The 19,764-nt window shown below is 54.4% G+C and overlaps 1 protein-coding gene across 1 annotated transcript; it reads right to left on the reverse strand.

Moving 5' to 3' along the window:
* Window positions 1-452: 452 nt before the first annotated feature.
* Window positions 453-12,469, reverse strand: LOC128271171 (E3 ubiquitin-protein ligase Ufd4). The gene is made up of 11 exons (XM_053008612.1): window positions 12,330-12,469; window positions 10,647-12,241; window positions 10,429-10,565; window positions 8,227-8,749; window positions 7,414-7,754; window positions 5,733-7,342; window positions 3,264-5,648; window positions 2,819-3,221; window positions 1,800-2,752; window positions 1,149-1,685; window positions 453-1,072 (listed from the first exon to the last, which is right to left on the reverse strand). The coding sequence occupies exons 1-11, from the start codon at window positions 12,467-12,469 to the stop codon at window positions 790-792; spliced, it is 8,907 nt and encodes a 2,968-aa protein (XP_052864572.1). The 3' UTR covers window positions 453-789.
* Between the last annotated feature and the right edge of the window lie 7,295 nt (window positions 12,470-19,764).

A 19,764-nucleotide genomic window follows, 5' to 3' on the forward strand; every position in this document is an offset into this window, starting at 1 on the left:
TTTTCTCAGCTCGAAGCATCGTTTTTTCTATCTAAACCTTAAAGTGATGAGGCTTGCGCCACTTGATCCGCACGAGCAAAGGGGAACGAGATAAAAAGGGATTTTTGTCATCGGAAACCGTCACATTTTGTTAAGGGAGAAACACAATGCATTGGTCTTCAAGTTGTATGCTCAAATGGCTGACAGATATCCGGAACTCGAATAAGTGCGCGGTAGGTGCGATAGAAATAAGGCATTGGTTTATATAAGGACATATTCTTTTAATGACACGACCGTGACCGTAACTAATCGAATAGGGTGTGTGTTGGTGCACGGTTCTAGGGAGTGTGCATGTTGCATTTTTAACGCTTGAACGGTACACTATTATCTTTGCCATTTCATGAAAAGCTTATTGTTCTTTATTTTTTGAAACTAGTTTGCCCTCACATAAATCTATCTCCGCAACGCGTTATCTAATCCTTCGAACGAGCTGATAATCTGATCGTTTATCAATCCAATCCTTTTTTTGTTGTTGTGAAGAGTTTCTTTTTAAAATGGTATAATGATTTTCATTATTTGCACGCGCAAACGCCTCTCTGCAGCACGCGCACGCCTTACGAGCTAGACAAATAATACATACTCACACACGCACGCACGCACGCACACTCGTCTTATCATTTCGGGTCTTATCTTCTTAACTTTATATAGAGCGCGGCAACGCGCCATCGCATCAGTTCGTGTTTGACAGAGTTCAACATCGATAAACATCGTAACAACTTTTCTTTTGATAGGGGATTTGATTTAGGTTTCTTAGTTCAGATGGAACCCTTTCTCCTTGGTCGCGGTCAGCAGGCGCTCGCGCAGGATCTGCTCGTTCGGATAGTCGGGCAGCTTGAGATAGTGGACGCAGGTGTTGACCGACGGATAGGAACCTTCGCCCGCGTCCACCTTGCGCACCACCGTTAGCCGCGGGTGCAGGTTGGCCAGCCCACCGGGCGGCAGGCTGCTACAGCCGGTGGTGAACTGCAGGAACGCCTTGCGCTCCGACCCATTCATGCCCATCAGCACGTTGACGAACCGCAGGAAGCCAGGGCTGTGTTAAAGAACCGGAAACTCATCAGAAAACCCAGTTCCCGTCGTGGTGTCGGATCACTCAACCCCAAGCTTACCTTTCTTTGCTGTAGCCGAGCTTTGGCTCGGTGTACGTCATAATGTCTTCCCGGGTCCACTCGGGGTTCTGTTCGCCGCACAGCATCTTGCGGATTTCATCCGGCGTAAATGCGGCCAGCTTGTTCAGGTCAAACACCTCGCAGAAGCCCCGATGGAAGGCGGCCAGCTGCTTGGCGATGCCCTCCTGCAGGCAGAACGCGATCGTCAGGTTGCAGTACTCCTCCACGTTGCCGATCGTCACGTCGACATTGGCCCCGTTCGGAATGAGGTCGGCCGACGCGTATCCGTAGTGCTTCGAGCTCGGCAGATAGGTGAACGTTAGTGCCAAGTCCTCGAGCGCCACGCAGCCCGTTTTGGTGTTCAGCTTCAGCTCGGCGATCTGCTGCAGCTTCTCCTCCGAGCTGAGCGCATCGTTCAGCTCGAGGTTTTGCTTTTGCTGCACCAGTTCCTGCAGCTCCTTCAGAAACTCGTACCGGATCGGGTCAATCTCGAGCAGGTTCTCCTGCGTCAGGATCCCGTCGTACCAGGCGCCATCGCTGGCCGCCATTTTCGATTGGTACGAGTCGACCAACAGATCGCGCTCCCGATCGCCCTCCTCGGACATGAGCGACGAAGTCATTATGTCATCACAGACCAGCGCTCCGACCCACTTTCCACCAGCGGAGCCCCCAATGGTACAGCCACCACCGATGGCCGATGGCGTGGCTCCGGCTCCGGCTCCGCCCCGAGCAATCAACCGACTGTGGCAGAGTAGCTGCAGGAAGCTGTTGGAGAGCGGCAAATCGACCAACCGGTTGTCCTGCAGGACCTTGGCCAGAAACACTCCCAGGAACCAGAAGTACGCGGACACGCAGTCGCAAATGTCCGTCTCCTGTGGCAGCGGTGCCGGGAAGAGGCCGGTCGAGCGGCGCACATAGTACCCGACCGGTTTGCTGCCCTCGCCCAGATCGATCTCGTCCTCGATCAGCTTCGGCGACTCGTCGTCGCACAGCCACATGCCGAGATCGCTGCGCTGCAGTTCCGCCGCCACCAGTGCGTAAAACTCGAGCGTTGGCCCTAGGCCCGTTCCCTCCTCGCCCACAAACTCCACCTCCAGCACCGACTTGCGGTTGCAGTGCACCTTCATCACCTGCTGCGCCCAATCGAGCAGATTTTCACCCCGCGGCACCTTGACCCGTTCGTGCTTCAACCGGCCGACCCGGAACTCGTGCTGATCGGCGTGCCGTGGGCTGAGCCCCGGTGCACGCTGCCGCTCCAGGCTAACGTCCCGCTGGGACTGCAACCAAACGATGCTCCGGGAGGCCCCGAAAGCCGTGCAGCCAAAGTACAGCTGGCGCGTCTCGAACGGGAACAGAAACGGGCAGCTCTGGTTGTACTCTTCGCACCACTTGGGCAGACTGCCACTGGACAGGACGAGCGGATCCTGGATCTGCTGCTGCAGCTTGTTGGTGATCTTTTTGCTCATAAACACCTCCGGGTTCAGGTAGTTCGACTCCACGTCCGGGATCAGGTTCTTGTCGTTGTTGCTCGGTGCAACGGCCAGCGATTGGTTGATGTCACTCAGCTGGGACAAAAGTTGCAGTACGTCCTCCACGGAGCAGTGCTGCGGATTGGCGACCACCGGACCGCCTCCAGTTGGTCCATTTCCGCCGCCACCACCAACAGCAACTCCGACTCCGATCGCGGGTGTTCCCGGGATGATGGGGGAGCTCGGCGAGAGCGTCGATCCGCGGCTGCGTTGCGCAAACAGCGACACGATCGGTGTAGTACGGCCTTCCTCACCGCTGCTGCTGAAACAATCCTCCTTTACGTGCAGCGAGGCCGCAGAACCGGGAGTGGCTTCACGGTACACGATGGTGTACGTCGGTTGCCAGACCTTCCGGAATCGATCCTGCTTCGACATGGTCGTCTGCAGCATCAGCTCCTGGACCGCCCGGAAGATGGTCCAGTCCGGGTGCGTCAGTTCCACCTCCACGTCCGTCACGCCGTTAATGTTTGGTCCACGCAGCACTAACGCAAGCGATGGCTGAGGAAGTGGGGCCGAGTGACTGCCGCTGCCACCGCCACCGCCACTGTTGTTGTTCTGAGTGGCATCTACAGTGCCACCGGATGACGAAGACGGTGCCTCGGTGCCTTCCGGTGCCTCGATCGCGCCACTGACGCTCGGTGCCGGAATTTCAAGATCACTCGTCTGGTTCACGTTGGTGCGCCCGGGCCTTGGGTCGAACGCGGGGATGAGGGCCGAGAATTGGCGCTTCAGGACAAACTCATCGTCCCACGACTTCCGCTTGCCGGCGGCCGCCAGCCGGTTCTCGAGCGTTTCCTCGTCCATGAACGAGAGCAGATTGCGCGAAACCATCACCTGCAGCAGCGTGTTGCCCACCTCTTCGTACTCGTCCTCGTTCTCATCGTCATCGTTTTCGTCCTCAATGTCCTCGTCATCCTCGAGGTCGCCCAGCAGCGTCGGTGCGCGGCACTGCTCGAGGAAGTCTTCCAACGAAACCTGCTCACTATCGCTGGAGGTCGACGTCAGGCTCATGGTGAGCGCCGGATTGAGGGGATTCGCAGTGCCACCGGCAGCCGCACCGCTGTTCGCATTGTTGTTATTACCCCCGGCACCTCCTCCGGCCTGACTTCCGGCGGCAGCGGCCGACGACCCGTGATTGTTGTTGGACGACGAGGAACTCGACAAACTCGGATAGCTCTGGGCCGTACTGAGCAGTCCGCTGTGGAAGTTGCTCGATAGCGCGAGCTTCACCAGACTCGTGACCGAATTGGGACCTCGGGGGAAGAAGCTCGAATTGTTCGGTATCCCACACCCGAGACCGCTTCCAGTTCCTGCGCTGCCACTGCTGCCAGCACCGCCGCCGGCGCCACTACTGATCAGTTGGTTGTTGATCGGTACCGTTTGCTGCGAGGTCGAATGCGACGAAGAGTTGTTGTTGTTGTTGGCCGACGACGTGCCGGTGTTGACCGTGACCGTTCCACCGCCACCGGATGTGCGGCGTCTTGCGATGGCCGCAAACGTCTCCAGCAGTCCCGGAGGTGGCGGTTGCGAATCAAGGTGAAGCGTCGATGACTGCACCGCACTGATTGCCGATTCCTGCTGATGCTGCTGCTGGTTGTTGTGCTGCTGCTGATGATGGTGATGATGGTGATGGTGGTGATGATGATGATGATTATTACCAGCACCTGCACCGCCACTACTCGTCAGATTCGGCACACTCACGCTCATCGGATTGGTGGCCACCATCACGTTCGAGGAACCTTCCAGGTTCACCTCAGTCGCTTGATCACGCGATCCGTCCGTCTCGTCGTCGTCGGCAGCGTGGTGATCATTCCCGGGAGTGCTTACGATCACGATGTTGTTCTTCATGTTGTTGGCCGCATCCAGGTCTACGACCGAAGACTTGGCTTCGTTGAGCACCTTCTTGAACGCGTTGCCCATTGTCGCGGCGTTGTTGAACTTTACATCCGACTTGTCCGACGATGCTTGAGGGCCACCGCTGCTGCTGCTTGTGCTGGCCACGAAAATGGTGTTTCCCGAAGAGGCGGCGGCGGCCGATTGCTGTACCGAGGGCAGCGCAATCTTCACCGAGGACAGCAGATTCGATTGAGCGAGAAGCTCCGACGAGAGGAAGTTGTTCGTGTTGTTCCTCAGCATGTCCACTCCTTCACGCATCTTATCCAGCACGTCCAGCTTGGTCTGCAGATAGGAGGATGTCGATGCTCCTTTGGTTCCACCGCCGGCACTCGTGCCACTGCTGCCACCGGCCGCGGCGCAGCTATTTAGGTTGATCTTGTTGTTGGTTTCGTTAATGTTGTTGGTCTTGTTGTTTTCCTCCGTCGACGATGACGACGAAGAAGAGGACGATGACGAAGAGGTGGACGAGGACGACGATGATGCCATTAGTACGGGGGCACCACCACCGGCACCGGCACCGGCACTTACGCCACCGATGTTGCTCACAAACTGTGGTCCGCCGGTGGGGGTCTTGGCGTCAGCGGCACAACCTCCATCGGACAGGGTCAGATTCTCGGTGATCGTCGCCAAATCGGACACCAGCATCGAGGTGCTGCTGTTGATCTGCGATAGATCGGAAATGTTGTTGCCCCGCTGTTCGCTAAGCGACGAGTGCACTATCACGGACACTTCCTGGTTACCGCCGCCGCCGCCGGTGCCGCTGAGGTTGTTGTTGTTGCTACCCGACCCACCGCAGGTGACCACAACGGACGACGACAGGTCATTGCTGCTACCGCCGCTCCCGACGGTGGCCAGATCGGAACGGGCCGAGGACAGCACGTTCTCCGTGATCACCTCGACCGCCTGTTTCCACGAGAGATTGTCCGCCGAAGTGGCCTGCTCGGTGGAAGCGACCGACGATCGGTTCTCGGTGGCTTCCGGCAGGCTCGGCGTCGAGCTGGACTTGCGGCTGGTCAGCACGTTGAGTGACTTATCGTACACCTTCTTCTTACTGCCGGAACCACTGCCATCGGTGCTGCCACTCTGATTGCTGGGCCCTACGGTCGCGGGCAACTGGTTGGCACTCAGCCCGGTGGTCGTGCTGTTGTGCAGTTCGAACGATCCGCCAGCGATCATCATGCTCCCGTCGAGATTGGCCAGCTTGAGATCGTACTTTCCCTCGGCGCCCATACGGTACGAGTTGCGCAAACCGTGATCCCACTTCACATCGATCCACCCGTTGTGGATCTCGCCCGTGACCGTGCCTTCGCCGCCCGGTGCCCCATCCTGGTCGTCCCAGTGCCAATCGACGCCGCGCACCACACGGGCGCCCTCCGTGATGAGCTTCAGCTGCGTGCGAACGTAGCGCCGCTCTTTGCGCAGTTTGGCCTCATTTTCCTTGGCCGCCGTTTTGCCCATGTCCTCGCACACCGAAACGACCCGACCGTACAGCTCGAACCCGCTCAGGCTCAGGTAGTGCGTCTGGCCCGACGCATTGCGCCCATTCTGGTGGATGCGTACGTGCCGGAACCCGTGCTGCTCGTCGGCCGCACACTCGATCGGCCACGTACAGGTGCTGCCCGGCTCGGCCAGACTCTTGTCGTCGCTGTGCGTCAGCAGCGTCACCCAGCTTACGCCATCCTTCGACATCTGAAACATCCAGTTGCGCAGCGCCGAACGGCCGTAGCCACGCGCGTGCCGCAACGTGTACGCCGTCGGTACGACGAACATACCCAGGTCGACCGCAAACCATGACTTTTTGTTGTCCTTCGTGTGACAGTTCACGCTGACGCTATCGCGCGATAGGATGTCCTCTAGCTTGCCGTACGGCAGTTGCTTTCCCTCGCTGCTCGTCACCGTCACCAGCCCGTACTGGGCCGGGTTAACCCACTCCGACGTCAGGCCGTTGGTGCCGATGAAGTACACGATGCCATTCTCGTCGAAATCGTGCTGATACCGGAACTGCACCGACCAGGGTGGCCGCACGTCCTTTAGCTTGCGCAGATACAGGAACGTCGAGCGCTCCATGTCGTACCACTGTTTGGCCACCATCTTCAGCAGGTACTTGTTCAGGTGGCCCACCGTGGCCAGCGGTTCCATCTTGAGGTTGCGGCCCGTCCGATCGAACAGCGTCTGCTCGCAGGCGGCCCGTTCCAGCCGGAAGCTTAACCGTTTGGTCAGTATCTGCAGACCGTAGCTGCCGCCGGGCGAATCGTAGATGTAGACCGGCAGCTTCTCGATGCTCTCCAGCACGGCCACCAGTTTCTGCACCAGAATGGCGGCCGTATTTTTGCCACCCTTGGCGTCACCGCCGTACATGCACTTCTTGAAGATCGACAGCCGCTGCTTGTGGTACTTGTTGGCCTTGCTGCGGTTCACGCCCAGGTCCCAGTAGTTGCGCGACAGGACCGCTACCAACGCCTGGACCAGACCGGAACTGTGCATTTCGTACGCACTAATGACGCCATCCTCGTTCAGCAGATGCACCAGCTCATTGAACGCATTGTACAACTTCTCCTGCCAACTGATCGCCAGTTGGCCACCTGGCGACCCCGTCGGTTGAACGGAACGGTTGATCAGAATCCCAACCGTCTTTGGCAGGGATTGCTGCTCTTCCAGGGCGATCTCGATTTGATGCACTATCTTGGACAGCTTCGCCACAGCACCACGCGGCACAGCCTGGGCCGCCTTGAAGTACCGGTTGTAAAGCTCTCGGGCCAGATTCTTTACCTACCGAGGGGGGGAATTGGGATTATTTCGTGCTCCACTTTCGATCTCCGCTCCGTGCCCCCGCTGCTTACCTGATGCTTTTGCGCTTCGACCTTGCAGCGAGCCTTCTTCTTCTTCGTGTTGATCCAGCCGGCCGCAAAGTCGGGCCCGAGGGTGGTTTCCGCGGTGAAGGCGTGCTTCGTGCCGCGGTTACTCTCGAAGATGAACCCGGCCAGCTCGTCCTGCAGGATCGTCACCTGGTGGCCCTCGGAGTTGTTGATATGTAGTTGGTATTCCTTTTGGCTCTGTAGCACCCAGTTGCCGACCGCGATACGCGCCAGGCTCGGCGACGACAGGATCGGCTGCGATACGCTCCCTTGTCGCACGGCAGCCCTCGCTCGCTGTAGTTTCTCCAAAAACTCTCCACGGTTCTCTGATCGGGGATCGGGAAAGTCATGAGAAAGTGGTACGACGATTAGTGGGACAGTAAATTCCGTAGCTGCCGCTTCGCTGGAGTCGCTCGAGTCGGTAATCCAGTTTTTCAACCCTGCCCAGAACACAACACACAATAAGAAGCGCGTTTTCGGATGGGAAAATTTCGAAGCACGGATGCTGGTCTCTCACCTTCACTGGGTGTAGTGGGGCCGAATTGTTTATCCTTGCCTAAAAACGGTCGGAGCGGAATACACGAGGGATAAAGGGGATAAAGAATCAAATTTACAGGAGGAACTCAACTCCGATCAAGCCCGAACTCTAGCGCTAGTGGCAGTAGCGGTGGCCGGTATTATGCAGTGCGGGGTTTTGTGTTACTTGAGGCGTTGAAAAACTGTATTAAACTCATTGCATGAAGCAAACGCAGCACGGTTAGTATTGGCGAACATCGCTTTCGATCGCGAAGTACTTACCGGAACTATCGCTCCCATTCTCGGGGCTACCGCTCGAGTACATGGTGGCCAGCTTGCCATCGAGTATGTACCGGAACCACCCGTTGGACCCGTTCGAGAGCTCGAGGGCCGCCGAATCGGACCACACGTACAGGCAGTCGCGACCGCGACAGATACTCCAATCGTGCCAATGGTACGCTTTGCCGTGCAGAATCTCTTTGGCGTCCTCCAGCGGCACGGTGACGCTGGGTGATCCACCGGAGGCGCTACTAGATGGTCCGCCGCCGCTGCCCGAAGGAGGTGGTGGTGGTGGTGTTACTGCTGCTTCCACCGCTGGCGCCACCACTTTCATCGGTTCGTCGGTGGACGACGATTTGATCACATCGTTGCTGTCGTTGCCGCCATCGAAGCTCGGATCCCACATCAGGGCCTGGACCTTCGAGAACACCCCGAGCCGGGCGAAGTGATCGAGAAAATCGGTCTGCGTCTTCGACATCAGCTCCTGGATGATCGTTAGCACCACCAAATGGCCGTCCTCATCGTCCTGGAGAATCGAACGAGGGTAACGAGGGTCGGTTAGACTCGTGGGGAGAATCGAAATGAGCAGGGTCACTGCCGCTGCGCGACACAGATTCGGGGATTAGGTTTGGAACGCAAACGCAAATGGACACTTATAGAAATGAACACACGCAGCAGCAACAACAACATGCACACGCGCGCGGGGAAACGGGGGGGGACGAGACCAGCACTTCTGGCCTCGGAAGAAGAGTTAAGCAATAACAATGAACCAAATCATCACCGATCATCGCAAAAACGGGTGTTGAAAGCAACTGGTCCCTTGTGGCTCGCTGATCGATCGATCGATCGATCGGCGCTTCCGATCCGGTCGATGTTTGCCGTTTGATTAAGGAGCTCGAAATTTAACTAAACGGAAGGACGGACGGATGTGCCAATTTAATACATTTTTTCTCTGGGTGTTGGTTTTTCTGAAGCTTTTTTTTTGTTGTGGATTTTTTATAAATTCCATTCAGTTGCTGGCATTAGTAGAGTGAAAAGGAATAGAATACGCCAGAGGGAGCGAGAGAGCCAAGGCCAAACTAGAGAAGCGCGCAATTGGTTATCAAAAATGCTTCTTACTAGCGAGGAAAACCGGTTAAAATAATGGTGATGGTGACCGATATATGAGCGAAGCAGCAGCAAGTAGTGTGCAGCACAGCTACAGATGAAGGGCGGGTTTGGATTAGACACACTAACTATTCCTGCTGTGGATTCGCTCTTTTACAGCTTTCAAATGACAGTTAATACTGCGCCGCGGATGAGAGTGTAGGCCACAAAGTTTTGGTGCACAATTTGGGCATTCACACATTATTCCAATGCTCCGACGAGAAAAGATGGAGTGGTGGCCACGGGATGGGTATTAAAAGAAAACTTATAGAAGAGCAACAAAAGAAAAAACACTCCGCGCCATCATTACCGCTATGCTCAGATCGGACCAATTGCTTTGGGTGTGATTGCGAGGATTGGTGTTATTGTTATTGCTTTTGAGACAGGGTCCTTCTTCGCCGTCTCCTTCTTCTTCTTCTTGGGGGTCCGCCGCGAGGTTTCTGCTGTCTTTTGCCCTTGCCGGCGGTAGTGGTGGTGGCGGTGGCGGTTGCCTTGGGGTCAACGGTAACAGTGGTGGCGGTGGTGGAATTATGTAGCTGCTCGAGTTTCGGCGCTGTTTCTTGCTCTGCACAAACTTGCTCAACCGTTCGGCGCAGCTCTGTTTGGTTAGGAGACTATTGCTATTACTAGTACTACTCCGCGGGACGGCGGTAAGAATCATTGAAGGGATCGCTGTCTTTAGGGCAGCCGTTGGTGCCGGCCAGCTGTAGCTAATCTGTAAGCCATAATCGAAAAGGATTCCCGTTTTAGAGTGCCGTAGTAAATAGGGAAAGAGAGATGCAGATAGAAAGAACAAGGGGGCCACGAATGACGGCGCAAAATTCCCCTCCTGGGGTCGAATGAAACCGGACATGATGCGATGATTGTAATTTGAGGCATACGCACTGAAAAACCACCAATTGCCAATGGTCTTCTGCAAAAGATTTCGTTACGCGATCGGTGATCAAAGGTCACTTAGAGCGATCGGTACATGGTAAGGGGGATTTTTAAAATGGGGGGCGAGACGATAAGAGAAAGAGAGATAAGAACGCCCCGAGAACGGCCCACCGAACGCAGTACCTCGTTGTCCAGCACGCTTGCGATGACTTCGACTAGGAGCGTGCCTAGGCTTTGCTCATGACTTTGAAGTCCGTCCGAGGAGCATAGCTTCGAGAGAACGTCTGGCTGAACGTACTGAATCATCTTCTTGATGAGCCCTGTAAAGGAGGATCGGAGAAATCAAGATCAATAGGTAAATAGGCTTGCCCACACGGCGCACCCTAGAACCGCCACCTTACCTAGGCTAGATCTTCGAACGCTAGCAAGCATTGTGCTTTGGAACGTGTTGCAGAATGTTGGTAGGAAAAATTTCAGATACACCGGTGCCATCTCCGGATCACCGCGTGGTTCACTTTCGCCCTCGCCCTCCACGCTGTCGCCCGGCTTGACGTCCGACCGGGTGGCCGCAGTCATCCACTCGCCGGGCGACTGCAGAATCGAGGCCACCTCCCGGTGACCCTCGTCCGGTCGCTCGCGCGCCTTATCGAGCGGCGTTTTGCCGTCTTCGTCGCGCAAATCCGGATTCGCACCGTGCTTGAGCAGCACCTTGGCGATGCCGGGCCGCCCGAAGCAGGCAGCGTAGTGCAGCGACGAGCTGCGCTGGCCCTTGTTCACGTCCGCACCCTTATCACACAGGAATTCCACCATCTCGAGCGTCCCGAACGCGGACGCCCAGTTGAGGAGCGTTTGGCCGACGTCGTCCATGCAGTTCACGTCGACGCTGCCGGACTCGATCGACTCGATCAGCGCCTCGGTGTCCTTGCTGCGAATGCAGTCAATCAACTGGCGGTGGGTGCGCTCGGCACTCGAGTCCGCCCGCTTGACGCGTGGCGCCAGCTGACCTTGCGACCCAACGACGCGTCCCAGTGCCTTGCGGCCCTCGAACAGAAGCAGCAAAATTAGGTCAGCCAATCGCATACAGTCCAGCACGCACCGTTCGTCTCCCTTGAACGCCCGTTTCATCGCCTCCGGCAGGTTCGATCGCAGCAGATCGTGCGTGATCGAGGGCGAACCTCGGCACAGGGTCGACAGCAGCGATATGGTGGTGGCGATTGATTGCGTCGAGCGTCCAGCTTCCATTGCTCCCTGCGCTGACTTCGGGGTCGATGAGGACAGCTGTGCCGTCGGGGGAGATGACGATGACTCTTGCTGTGACCCACCACCAGTCCCTGGAGCGGTGGTGGAGTTGTTGTTATTGTTGTTGGCCGTAGTGGTGGTGGCCGACGAAAGCTGTGGACCTCCGGCGGCGTTGCTAAGCCGGTTCAACAGTTCCGCCACCAGCCCGTACTCGGCCAGCGGCGCCGGGTCGACGGATTTGCGCGTGAACCGATCGGCGACGGATGCGAAACATTTAAGGGCTCCGTCCGCCACGAGCGGATCTTCGTGCTGCAGCAGCGTGCTGAGACTTTCGACGCACGTCTGCACGTTGGCCCCCTGCGGTTCCACTTTGGTGCAGAGCCGCGACACGACGGCCATGGCCGAGTGCAGGGTGTCCTTGTGGATTTGCGAGCCACTGTCGCGGATGAACGACAGCACGCAGTTCAGTCCGCCACCCTCGAAGACGGCTCCGGCCTCTCGGGTACAAATCAGCTCCAGCACCTTGATGCACTGCTCGGCCAGATCGCGACTAGTGCGGCTCTCCAGGTCGGCCACCACCAGCCGGTTGCAGATGGCCTTGATGGCGCCATCGATCGCCACGATGCGACGGGTACACTCGGACGACACGTCCAGGTAGTAGGTGATGGCCCGTGCCGTCACCTCCAGCACGTTCTCCGGGGCCAACTCGTCGAGGAATATTTTACACAGGGCCGGCAGGAACGTCCTCGGTGGACAGCTGCACGCAGGGCAAAGAAGAAGAAGAACGCTTGGTTAGTAAGGATGGCGGCGATGGCCGGGAACCGAGAGCCGGGTGACTACTTTACCTTTCAAAGCATCTGTCCACGTTGTCCGACATGAGCAGCAGCATGCAGAGCTGCTCGAGGGCAATCAGCTGCATGTCCCGCTCGTCTCCCTGGCCCATCGAGAGCCATTCCAAAAGCGTCTCTGGATCCACGTCTCCCATCTGCAATGGACCCAACAGAACAGAGTGCGGATTAGTACGGGCGCGGGCTGCAATCTAATCTCTCTCTCTCTCCCGCGGGAGGCATTTACAACGATCGACGAACGGGTGATCAGCGGATCAGAGTTTGCAAAAAGAGCCACAAATGGCGAAAACGGTCTCGCGGCAGTGAACCAGATTTTCGGAGAAGTGAAACGCGCCCCGAGGTTGTGTAACCAGTCACTAGTACCTCCGCCGTCAGGCTTCCATTCCGCGGGGCCTGATGGCGCCACCGCCAGCCGCGGGGTGGCGCATGATGGGCACATCATCGTTATTGTTTCCCTACGTGGCAGCAATACGCCGCCGTTGTGTGGCATGTTAGCCATGCGCCGTGCTCCGTGCCGAACGCACATCATGCGCCCCTCCGGAGGGGGACACGTGTCTTGTCGAGAGGGGTGTTTCGGTCAGAAACATTTAATCGATGCCGAATCGGATTATCATACTCTTTCGGCCAGGCCCTTCTTCCCCCCCGAAAAAACAAACGTCGATCCCGCGGTGCGCCATGACAACGCCACCGGGAATGTCGTTCGAATCGCCGAACGTACGAAGGTCAGTCAGCGCTCCGGGGATGGTTTTGTCAATCAGGGGAATTTGTTATTCGTGCGCCGAAACGGAACACGTTTGCGTGTTATTCAAAATGGCCAGAAGTCACACGCAAATAGATAAGCTTTCCGAACGCTTCAAAAGAAGGGTTGCATAAAAGGGTTTTCTTTCGATGCATTTTGCTGAATAACGCCACACAATCGTTTCAATCGTGGTGCCATAATCACGCGGGCCGTTAAATAATGCACTCCGCGGCCTGGGGCCAAGAAGCGCACCCTAAGCGCAGGGGCGCGCCGTATGGCTACTGAAAAATGCAGTTGAATAAGCATCAATTGTGGCGGCGTGGGGCCGCCTTTCGCCAACCCGATTGCGTATTCGAACGCGTGCCTCTGCAACACCTCGACGGCATCGCGGCAAAGGCACTAGAGAGAGCAATGAACACCACCTTTGTAAGGGATCGAGGTCTAAGAAGTTTTTCGGCAACAACAAAATAAGCTGCGAGCTATCTAAAACCCACAAAGAAGAAAGGTTCCGAACCGGATCAAACTCCGCCGTGGACCCAATGGATAGCCAATCATAAAATGATAAACAGGCCCCCGAGAGTGTGTCCGCATCCGGCGGACACGAACGAATGCGAAACAGAAAATCGGGCAACGAAGCAGAAAATAAAATCGTCCCCATTTTATGTAACCAACTTCGAGCAGCGTCCGTCCGTCAGCGAGCGGACAGCGGCCAGCAGGCGGCAGGCAGCAGCTTTCGATCCACCATTTTCCGGCTCTCGTAAAGAACGGCCTTGGAACGGTGGGGCCTGCTTTTCGGTCAACCACCGCCCGGCCATCACAGGCTTCACCACAGCCAGAGGAGGTTGCAGCAGCGGGGCCATCAGAGTAGTGGTGGGTATTGCAAAAATAATAATCGTAACAATAAAAAACAGCAAATCCTTCTTCTTTGCGTTTGATCAATAATAGGCGGTGGTCCTTGAAGAAGCGCCGTGGCCGCGCGCTCGCCGAATAGTGAACCCGTCATTACAACGAAAAAGAACACATTTTTAAAACTATGATTCTGCTTGCTGTCCATTTGCCACGATGGCGGCGGCGGTGCAGTGACAGAGCCAAGAGTAAAAGGCCAAGGAGAATCGATTTGTGGATGCAAATTAAGTGTCGTGCCTTGGTCGGTTCGCGCGGGCTCTAACTGTCCCGTATGTTTCCAGTTGCGTCTAGAGAGCTAGTGCTCAGACTTTAGAAAAGCCGGGCCCGGCAACTGATTTTAATATTAGGTTGAGGGAAAAAGAAATCCATTATTTTTTAGGTAGACGCCTTTAGTGATCAATATATCGTGAAGTATCGATCGTACAGTTTCAAGTTTAGGTTCATTTCAAAGCTGATACTTTACACTTTCAAAAATGCTCTCATTGTTTTTTGTTTGTTCCAGGAACCAGGAATAACGGCCAGGAAGGTTCTACTCGGTATATGGTGGGACTTGAAAGGAATCGTTTATTATCAATTGCTTCCGTGTAGCCGAACACTAAATTCAGATCTCTACTGTCAAGAACTGCACCGTTCGAAGCTAATCAGAAACGACCAGAATCGGCCAACGGAAGAGGTTTTGTGTTCCATCAGGACAATGAAATGTTACGCACGTCTTTAGTGACTCGCCAGAAAGTCCGGGAGCTTGGTTTGGAAGTTTTAATGCATCCGTCGTATAGTCCCGACCTTGCACCAAGCGATTCACACCTTTTACGCGCATTACAAAATTTCCTGAATGATGAAAAATTGACATCAAGAAAGGATTGTGAAAATGGATTGTTCGAGTTTTACGCCAATAACGGGATGCCCCGATATTTGACGCATAAATCGGACCATTGGAAACCTGTTATATAGTTTTGAAATTCACGCAAAAAACGTCGATTTCTTTTCACCCGACCTAATATTTTGACGCGCAAAACAACCAATCGATGGCCACTTGGGAGAGGAGTCTGTAAGTTGTAGTCACAATAAGGAAACGGGCAGACGGCAGAGGCGGCGCCGCAAGAGGGATGCTGATGCACAAAAAAGTGGTGTTAGTAGGGCAAAGAAGCCGTACACCCGTCGAGTGGGAAATGGAGAACTCCCGCTCCCGGGCCGCCCCCCTCAGCCGTTCACAATCTTTGTTTTGTGTTTGCTCTCTTCACGTGTTCACTCGGTACCCGCGCGACCTACGACCCACCTATCTTGGCGCATCCCGCCGCCCCGAATGCCTATCGCCACCGAGTAATTCCACTTTGTTTCCCAGACGTCGTCGCTTGTCTCCCCGGCGTTCCAGATTGCACACGGATCTCGCTGGGCTGCCGAGAGCTTTCGCTTCCATCTTGCGAGCCGACAGAGAGACGGAGAGAGAGAGAGAGAAAGGCAAGAAAGGTACTACTGCATCACGGAGAAGACGAGTCATCGGTTTCAGTGGGCCACCACAGTGCGCCGCGCAGCAGTGTACACTTCCGGGCATCGTGGCCTGTTAAACACAATGTTTCCGGTTAACGCTACACCACAAACGGGGCGGGCGCAGAAGAAACCGTAGCACCAACCGAAGGCAAGGGATGGACGGACGAAGAACATCATCGGTGGGGCGGGGTGGATGGAAAGCTCTTCGTTCCATTATTGTGCTTCTCGCAAACCGCCGATGATCTCATCCACAGTGCGGTACGGAAGTTCCGAGAAGATCGTCCGAGAAAGGCGGCATGTCGGTTGAAATTTTAATGGAATTTCGTGCACAAAGCGTAGCGTCTTTTTTTAATGTTACGTTGAAAAGCAATCAAGGACAAATGCAGCACAAAAAAACAACCTCACTCGATGTGTCAAAAGCCACTAAAGTTTTGATGAGCTTGTGTTCATCGAGGACAGAGGACTTTAAAGTATTAGGTGTAGCAATTAACTCGTGCTTTATGAAAGTATTGTCCGTCGCTAGCTACTACTTTCTGCCATCTTTTAGGTAGTTCCTCAATTCCGTGTCGATAGAACTTCTTAGCTTTAGGACCGATCCAATCAGACCTTTTTTTTCAATACTTTAATAATAAGATAACCCCTGTGCTGTCAAATCGTTACTCATGTAACGGAACGGAATACTAGTCCGAAAGAGCAACATCTGGTGAATACAGTAGGGGGGTTAACAGTTCCCATCCGACATTTTCGAGGTAGGTTTTGACCGGTTTTGCGATGTGGGGTCGGACGTTTATCCCGTTCTCGTCGTTTTATGGCAAAAGCTTTACTTCAAATGAACTAATTGTTATCGTTTGGGTTGTCTATAAATAATTTAACTAGGTTTTAAAAGCTCAAAGTACACCACACCTTTCATATCCCACCATATGCACAGAATAACCTTTGCGCAGTAAATATTTCGCTTTGGTTGCGATGGACCTGGTTCACCAAGCTGTATCCAGGGCTTTATGCGTTCAGGATTCTTGTAGTAACTCCCCTTTTTATCACCAGTGACGATTCGTTACAAGAACCCCTTTCTTTTCAGCCGCGCAAGCAGAAATTCGCAAGTGGTTTTCCTTCGTTCAATTTCAATTTCCTTTTTTCAATTCTTGTGGAACACATAAGACATTTTTCTAATCATTCCCACGGCACTCAGGATATTTCATACAAAAAATTTGTGACATTTTACAAGTGCAATGCGATGTATTGTAAAACCGCACGAATTAATTGCTACACCTAATAGTCAGAACGAACGGCATGGAATGATGAAGGGCACTTCCGGCCAAACGACGACCCGGAACTTTCTTGTCGCACAGTGTACTTTACACACCGAAGGGCACCACCACCAGCGACCACTGTTGGTGGTGGACTGTTTCAAGAAAGTGGCGGGCCATTCTCAAGCCACTTCTTCTTTCGGCGCCTGCAGCTGAAAGTTCCCAACCCTTTGTCATCACAAACGGCCGGCCACAGTCACACAGCCAACCGACGGAACGCTGTCGGCCGGGCCGGGGCATAATAATCATCTTCGTGTGTTTCGCTTCGCGTCGCGTCACAGCTGGTTGCGGCGGCCGTAAGCTGACTGTGTGCACACAAAATGGCACCACCAAGAGAGCCACAGATGGAACGAAAACACGGTGTAATTTATTAATTCAAACCGCGTGGTGACGCGCGCGGCGGCGCTGCTTTGCGGTCGCAATTCGGCTTCGTTCCGGCGCTGTCAACGACGGAGCTGCGACGCGATCTGCTTACGCGAACCACACGCCACCACCGGGGCGCGGAGGAATATGATAATCGACCTCAACCACACCAACAACCACGATCGGTTCCATCATCGTCGGTGCAACGGAACTGGACGAAACTAAGCGTAGCAAGAAGTAACTGCGCTCCGGCTGTTAATCGCTTCCCTCTCAAGAGTTGAGTGTAGATGGCCCCGCGCACAGAGAGGGGACGGACCGTACCTAACCGCTCGCCCGCCGTTGGGCCCCGCCGTGCCACTTTCCCTCGCACAAAAGGGAGCCACACGCGGAAGAGAGCCATGATGTGCGGCGGCGGTGGTGCTTTTTTTCGGTTTGGTTTGGTGCAAAAAAGAAAGTTGTTTGGCCGAGAGAGCCGTGAAGTGAAAATAAGCGCCACCACCACAGCCGCCGCCACCGGGTGTTACCAGCTAAGCGCGTCTTAAAAGTCACAACAAATGTAAAACATGACATTTGGAGCAGAGACCAGGGGCCCTCCGCCATGCGTCAATCGTTACTGGAGGAACCCAACCTCTCCTCTCTCCCGGGGGTTTCTGGCCCCTCTGGCGAAACATAAACATCGAATGGACAGAGGGAAGTTGGGGACAGAAAGAAGGTCACCACCAGCGTCGGACGCCCGACAGAGACACAAACCATTCTCATTCTCACATAGCAAAAAAAACATCTCCCTCACAAGATGGTTCGTCGTGTGTATGGTTCTCTGTAAGGTCAGCAAAGTGTGTCGGACAGCAGCAGCTAAAAAAACGAGTTGCGGTCACTGGTGGTCATTGGTGCGCGCAAGGGCCTTACCACTCTGGATGGGTCTTAAATTCATGGTCGGCAAAGTTTTGCATTCGTTGAACGCGCCGTTGTTGAAGGGTCAGGTCATACGGAGTGCGGCTCCGACGGCTGGCCAGGGCGCGCGTGAACTCGGCAAACGCAAACATTCTTGCAACGCCGCGTATTGCGTACGGCACCACGACAAACTTCCGAGAGACCGGTTGTGACCTTCTCGGTTCCAAAGAAGGCGCCCGCTCCTCCGCCATCTGCATCTGCGTCGTGAGCCAAAAGTTGAACGAATTTAGAGACGGAGAAAAAACCACCGAACGGGTAAGTAGCAGCAACCACCGCTATACGAGGGCTGGTCAACATTTTCGCGACATCCGCGGGCTGCGTATATCCGAGTTTCGACTTTTTTTTGTGGCGTTAGGTTCCTACACATGTCAGTGACTTATGGTGAGAAGTTCGGCCATTTTGAGTAATCAGTCATTTTTTGACAGCTGATTTGCTTGAACAAGATTTGGCCCATATTCGATGCCGTCTTTATCTCCTAAATCGTACGGCCTCCGGAACTGAATTTCCGAAACAAGAAAAAGTCACAGGAGACCAGATCTGGAGAATGCGATAGTTTTGGCATCATTAATGTGTTATTTTGGTCTAAAATTCGCGCAGAAACCACGATGCGTTAACAGCCAAATTTGGTTTTCCGGGCGTTAGTGACGGAATGCCTCTGGCGAATTGCGCATAACTTGCAGGAAATATTCTTTATTGACTGTTCTACCTCTTGGCAATAACTCATAATGCACCACGACCCTGCAATCGAAGAAAACTGTAAACAAAACTGCTCCCATTCGACCAAACTTGGCTCTTCGACATTCATATCTTCTCGGCCCTGTGAAACAATTTTGAACCACCGATAAGCGCTGTTTCTGGTCTTAATAGCTTGACCATAAGCCAAAGTCAACATTTCGATTGCGTCCGAGCTCTTTATTTCATTTTTCATACAAAATTTGATAAAGATTCTTTGCCATCCATTTTTTGGAAGAGACAAAAATCGAAGATGAGCCAAATCTTGTCCAAGCAAAACAGCTGTCAAAAATGGACTGATTACTCAAAATGGCCGAACTTCTCACCATAAGTCACTCACATGTGAAGCTACCAAACGCTACAAAAATCAGACATACGCAGCCCGCGAAAATTCGAATGCCGCGAAATTTTTTGAACAGACCGTGTACATGCTATCGCCGTGGCGTGCGTAGCTCCGCATTTTGTTGCGCAGTCGATCGGTTTTATGTTTTTACGTAAATACAGTTACATACTGCGCACCGACGCGCCTCGTCACATTGTCTTTTGCGCGGGCAGCAGAGAAGACGACACAGCACGACACACAGTTCCGTTACCTTTCCTGGTGGGGCAGAGAGCTTGGCGAACACTCCTTACCGGGTTTGACATTGAATTCTTCAGGACATTACTCCCGCGCGTCGAGAACTGCGCGCGCATTAGTAACGTGCTCCCCGTGCGTTGGTTTCCGCTATTGTGTGCGACTTTAAATCTCGAAGAAACACATAAATTAGCAAGGTAAGAATTTGGCCACCGGTCGCTGCTGCCGAAGTGGAGTGTTTGGGGGTACACCCCTGGCTGGTTGCAGCATTATTAGAAAGGGCCTATCGGGTGTCGCGTACCAAAACACCCCACTCGGATCACACCGTTCCGACCGTCCGTCCGTCTGCGGCCCGAGGCCATGTGTATGTAA

The sequence above is a fragment of the Anopheles cruzii genome, chromosome 3 (genome assembly GCF_943734635.1).
Source record: "Anopheles cruzii chromosome 3, idAnoCruzAS_RS32_06, whole genome shotgun sequence".
NCBI lineage: Eukaryota > Metazoa > Arthropoda > Insecta > Diptera > Culicidae > Anopheles > Anopheles cruzii.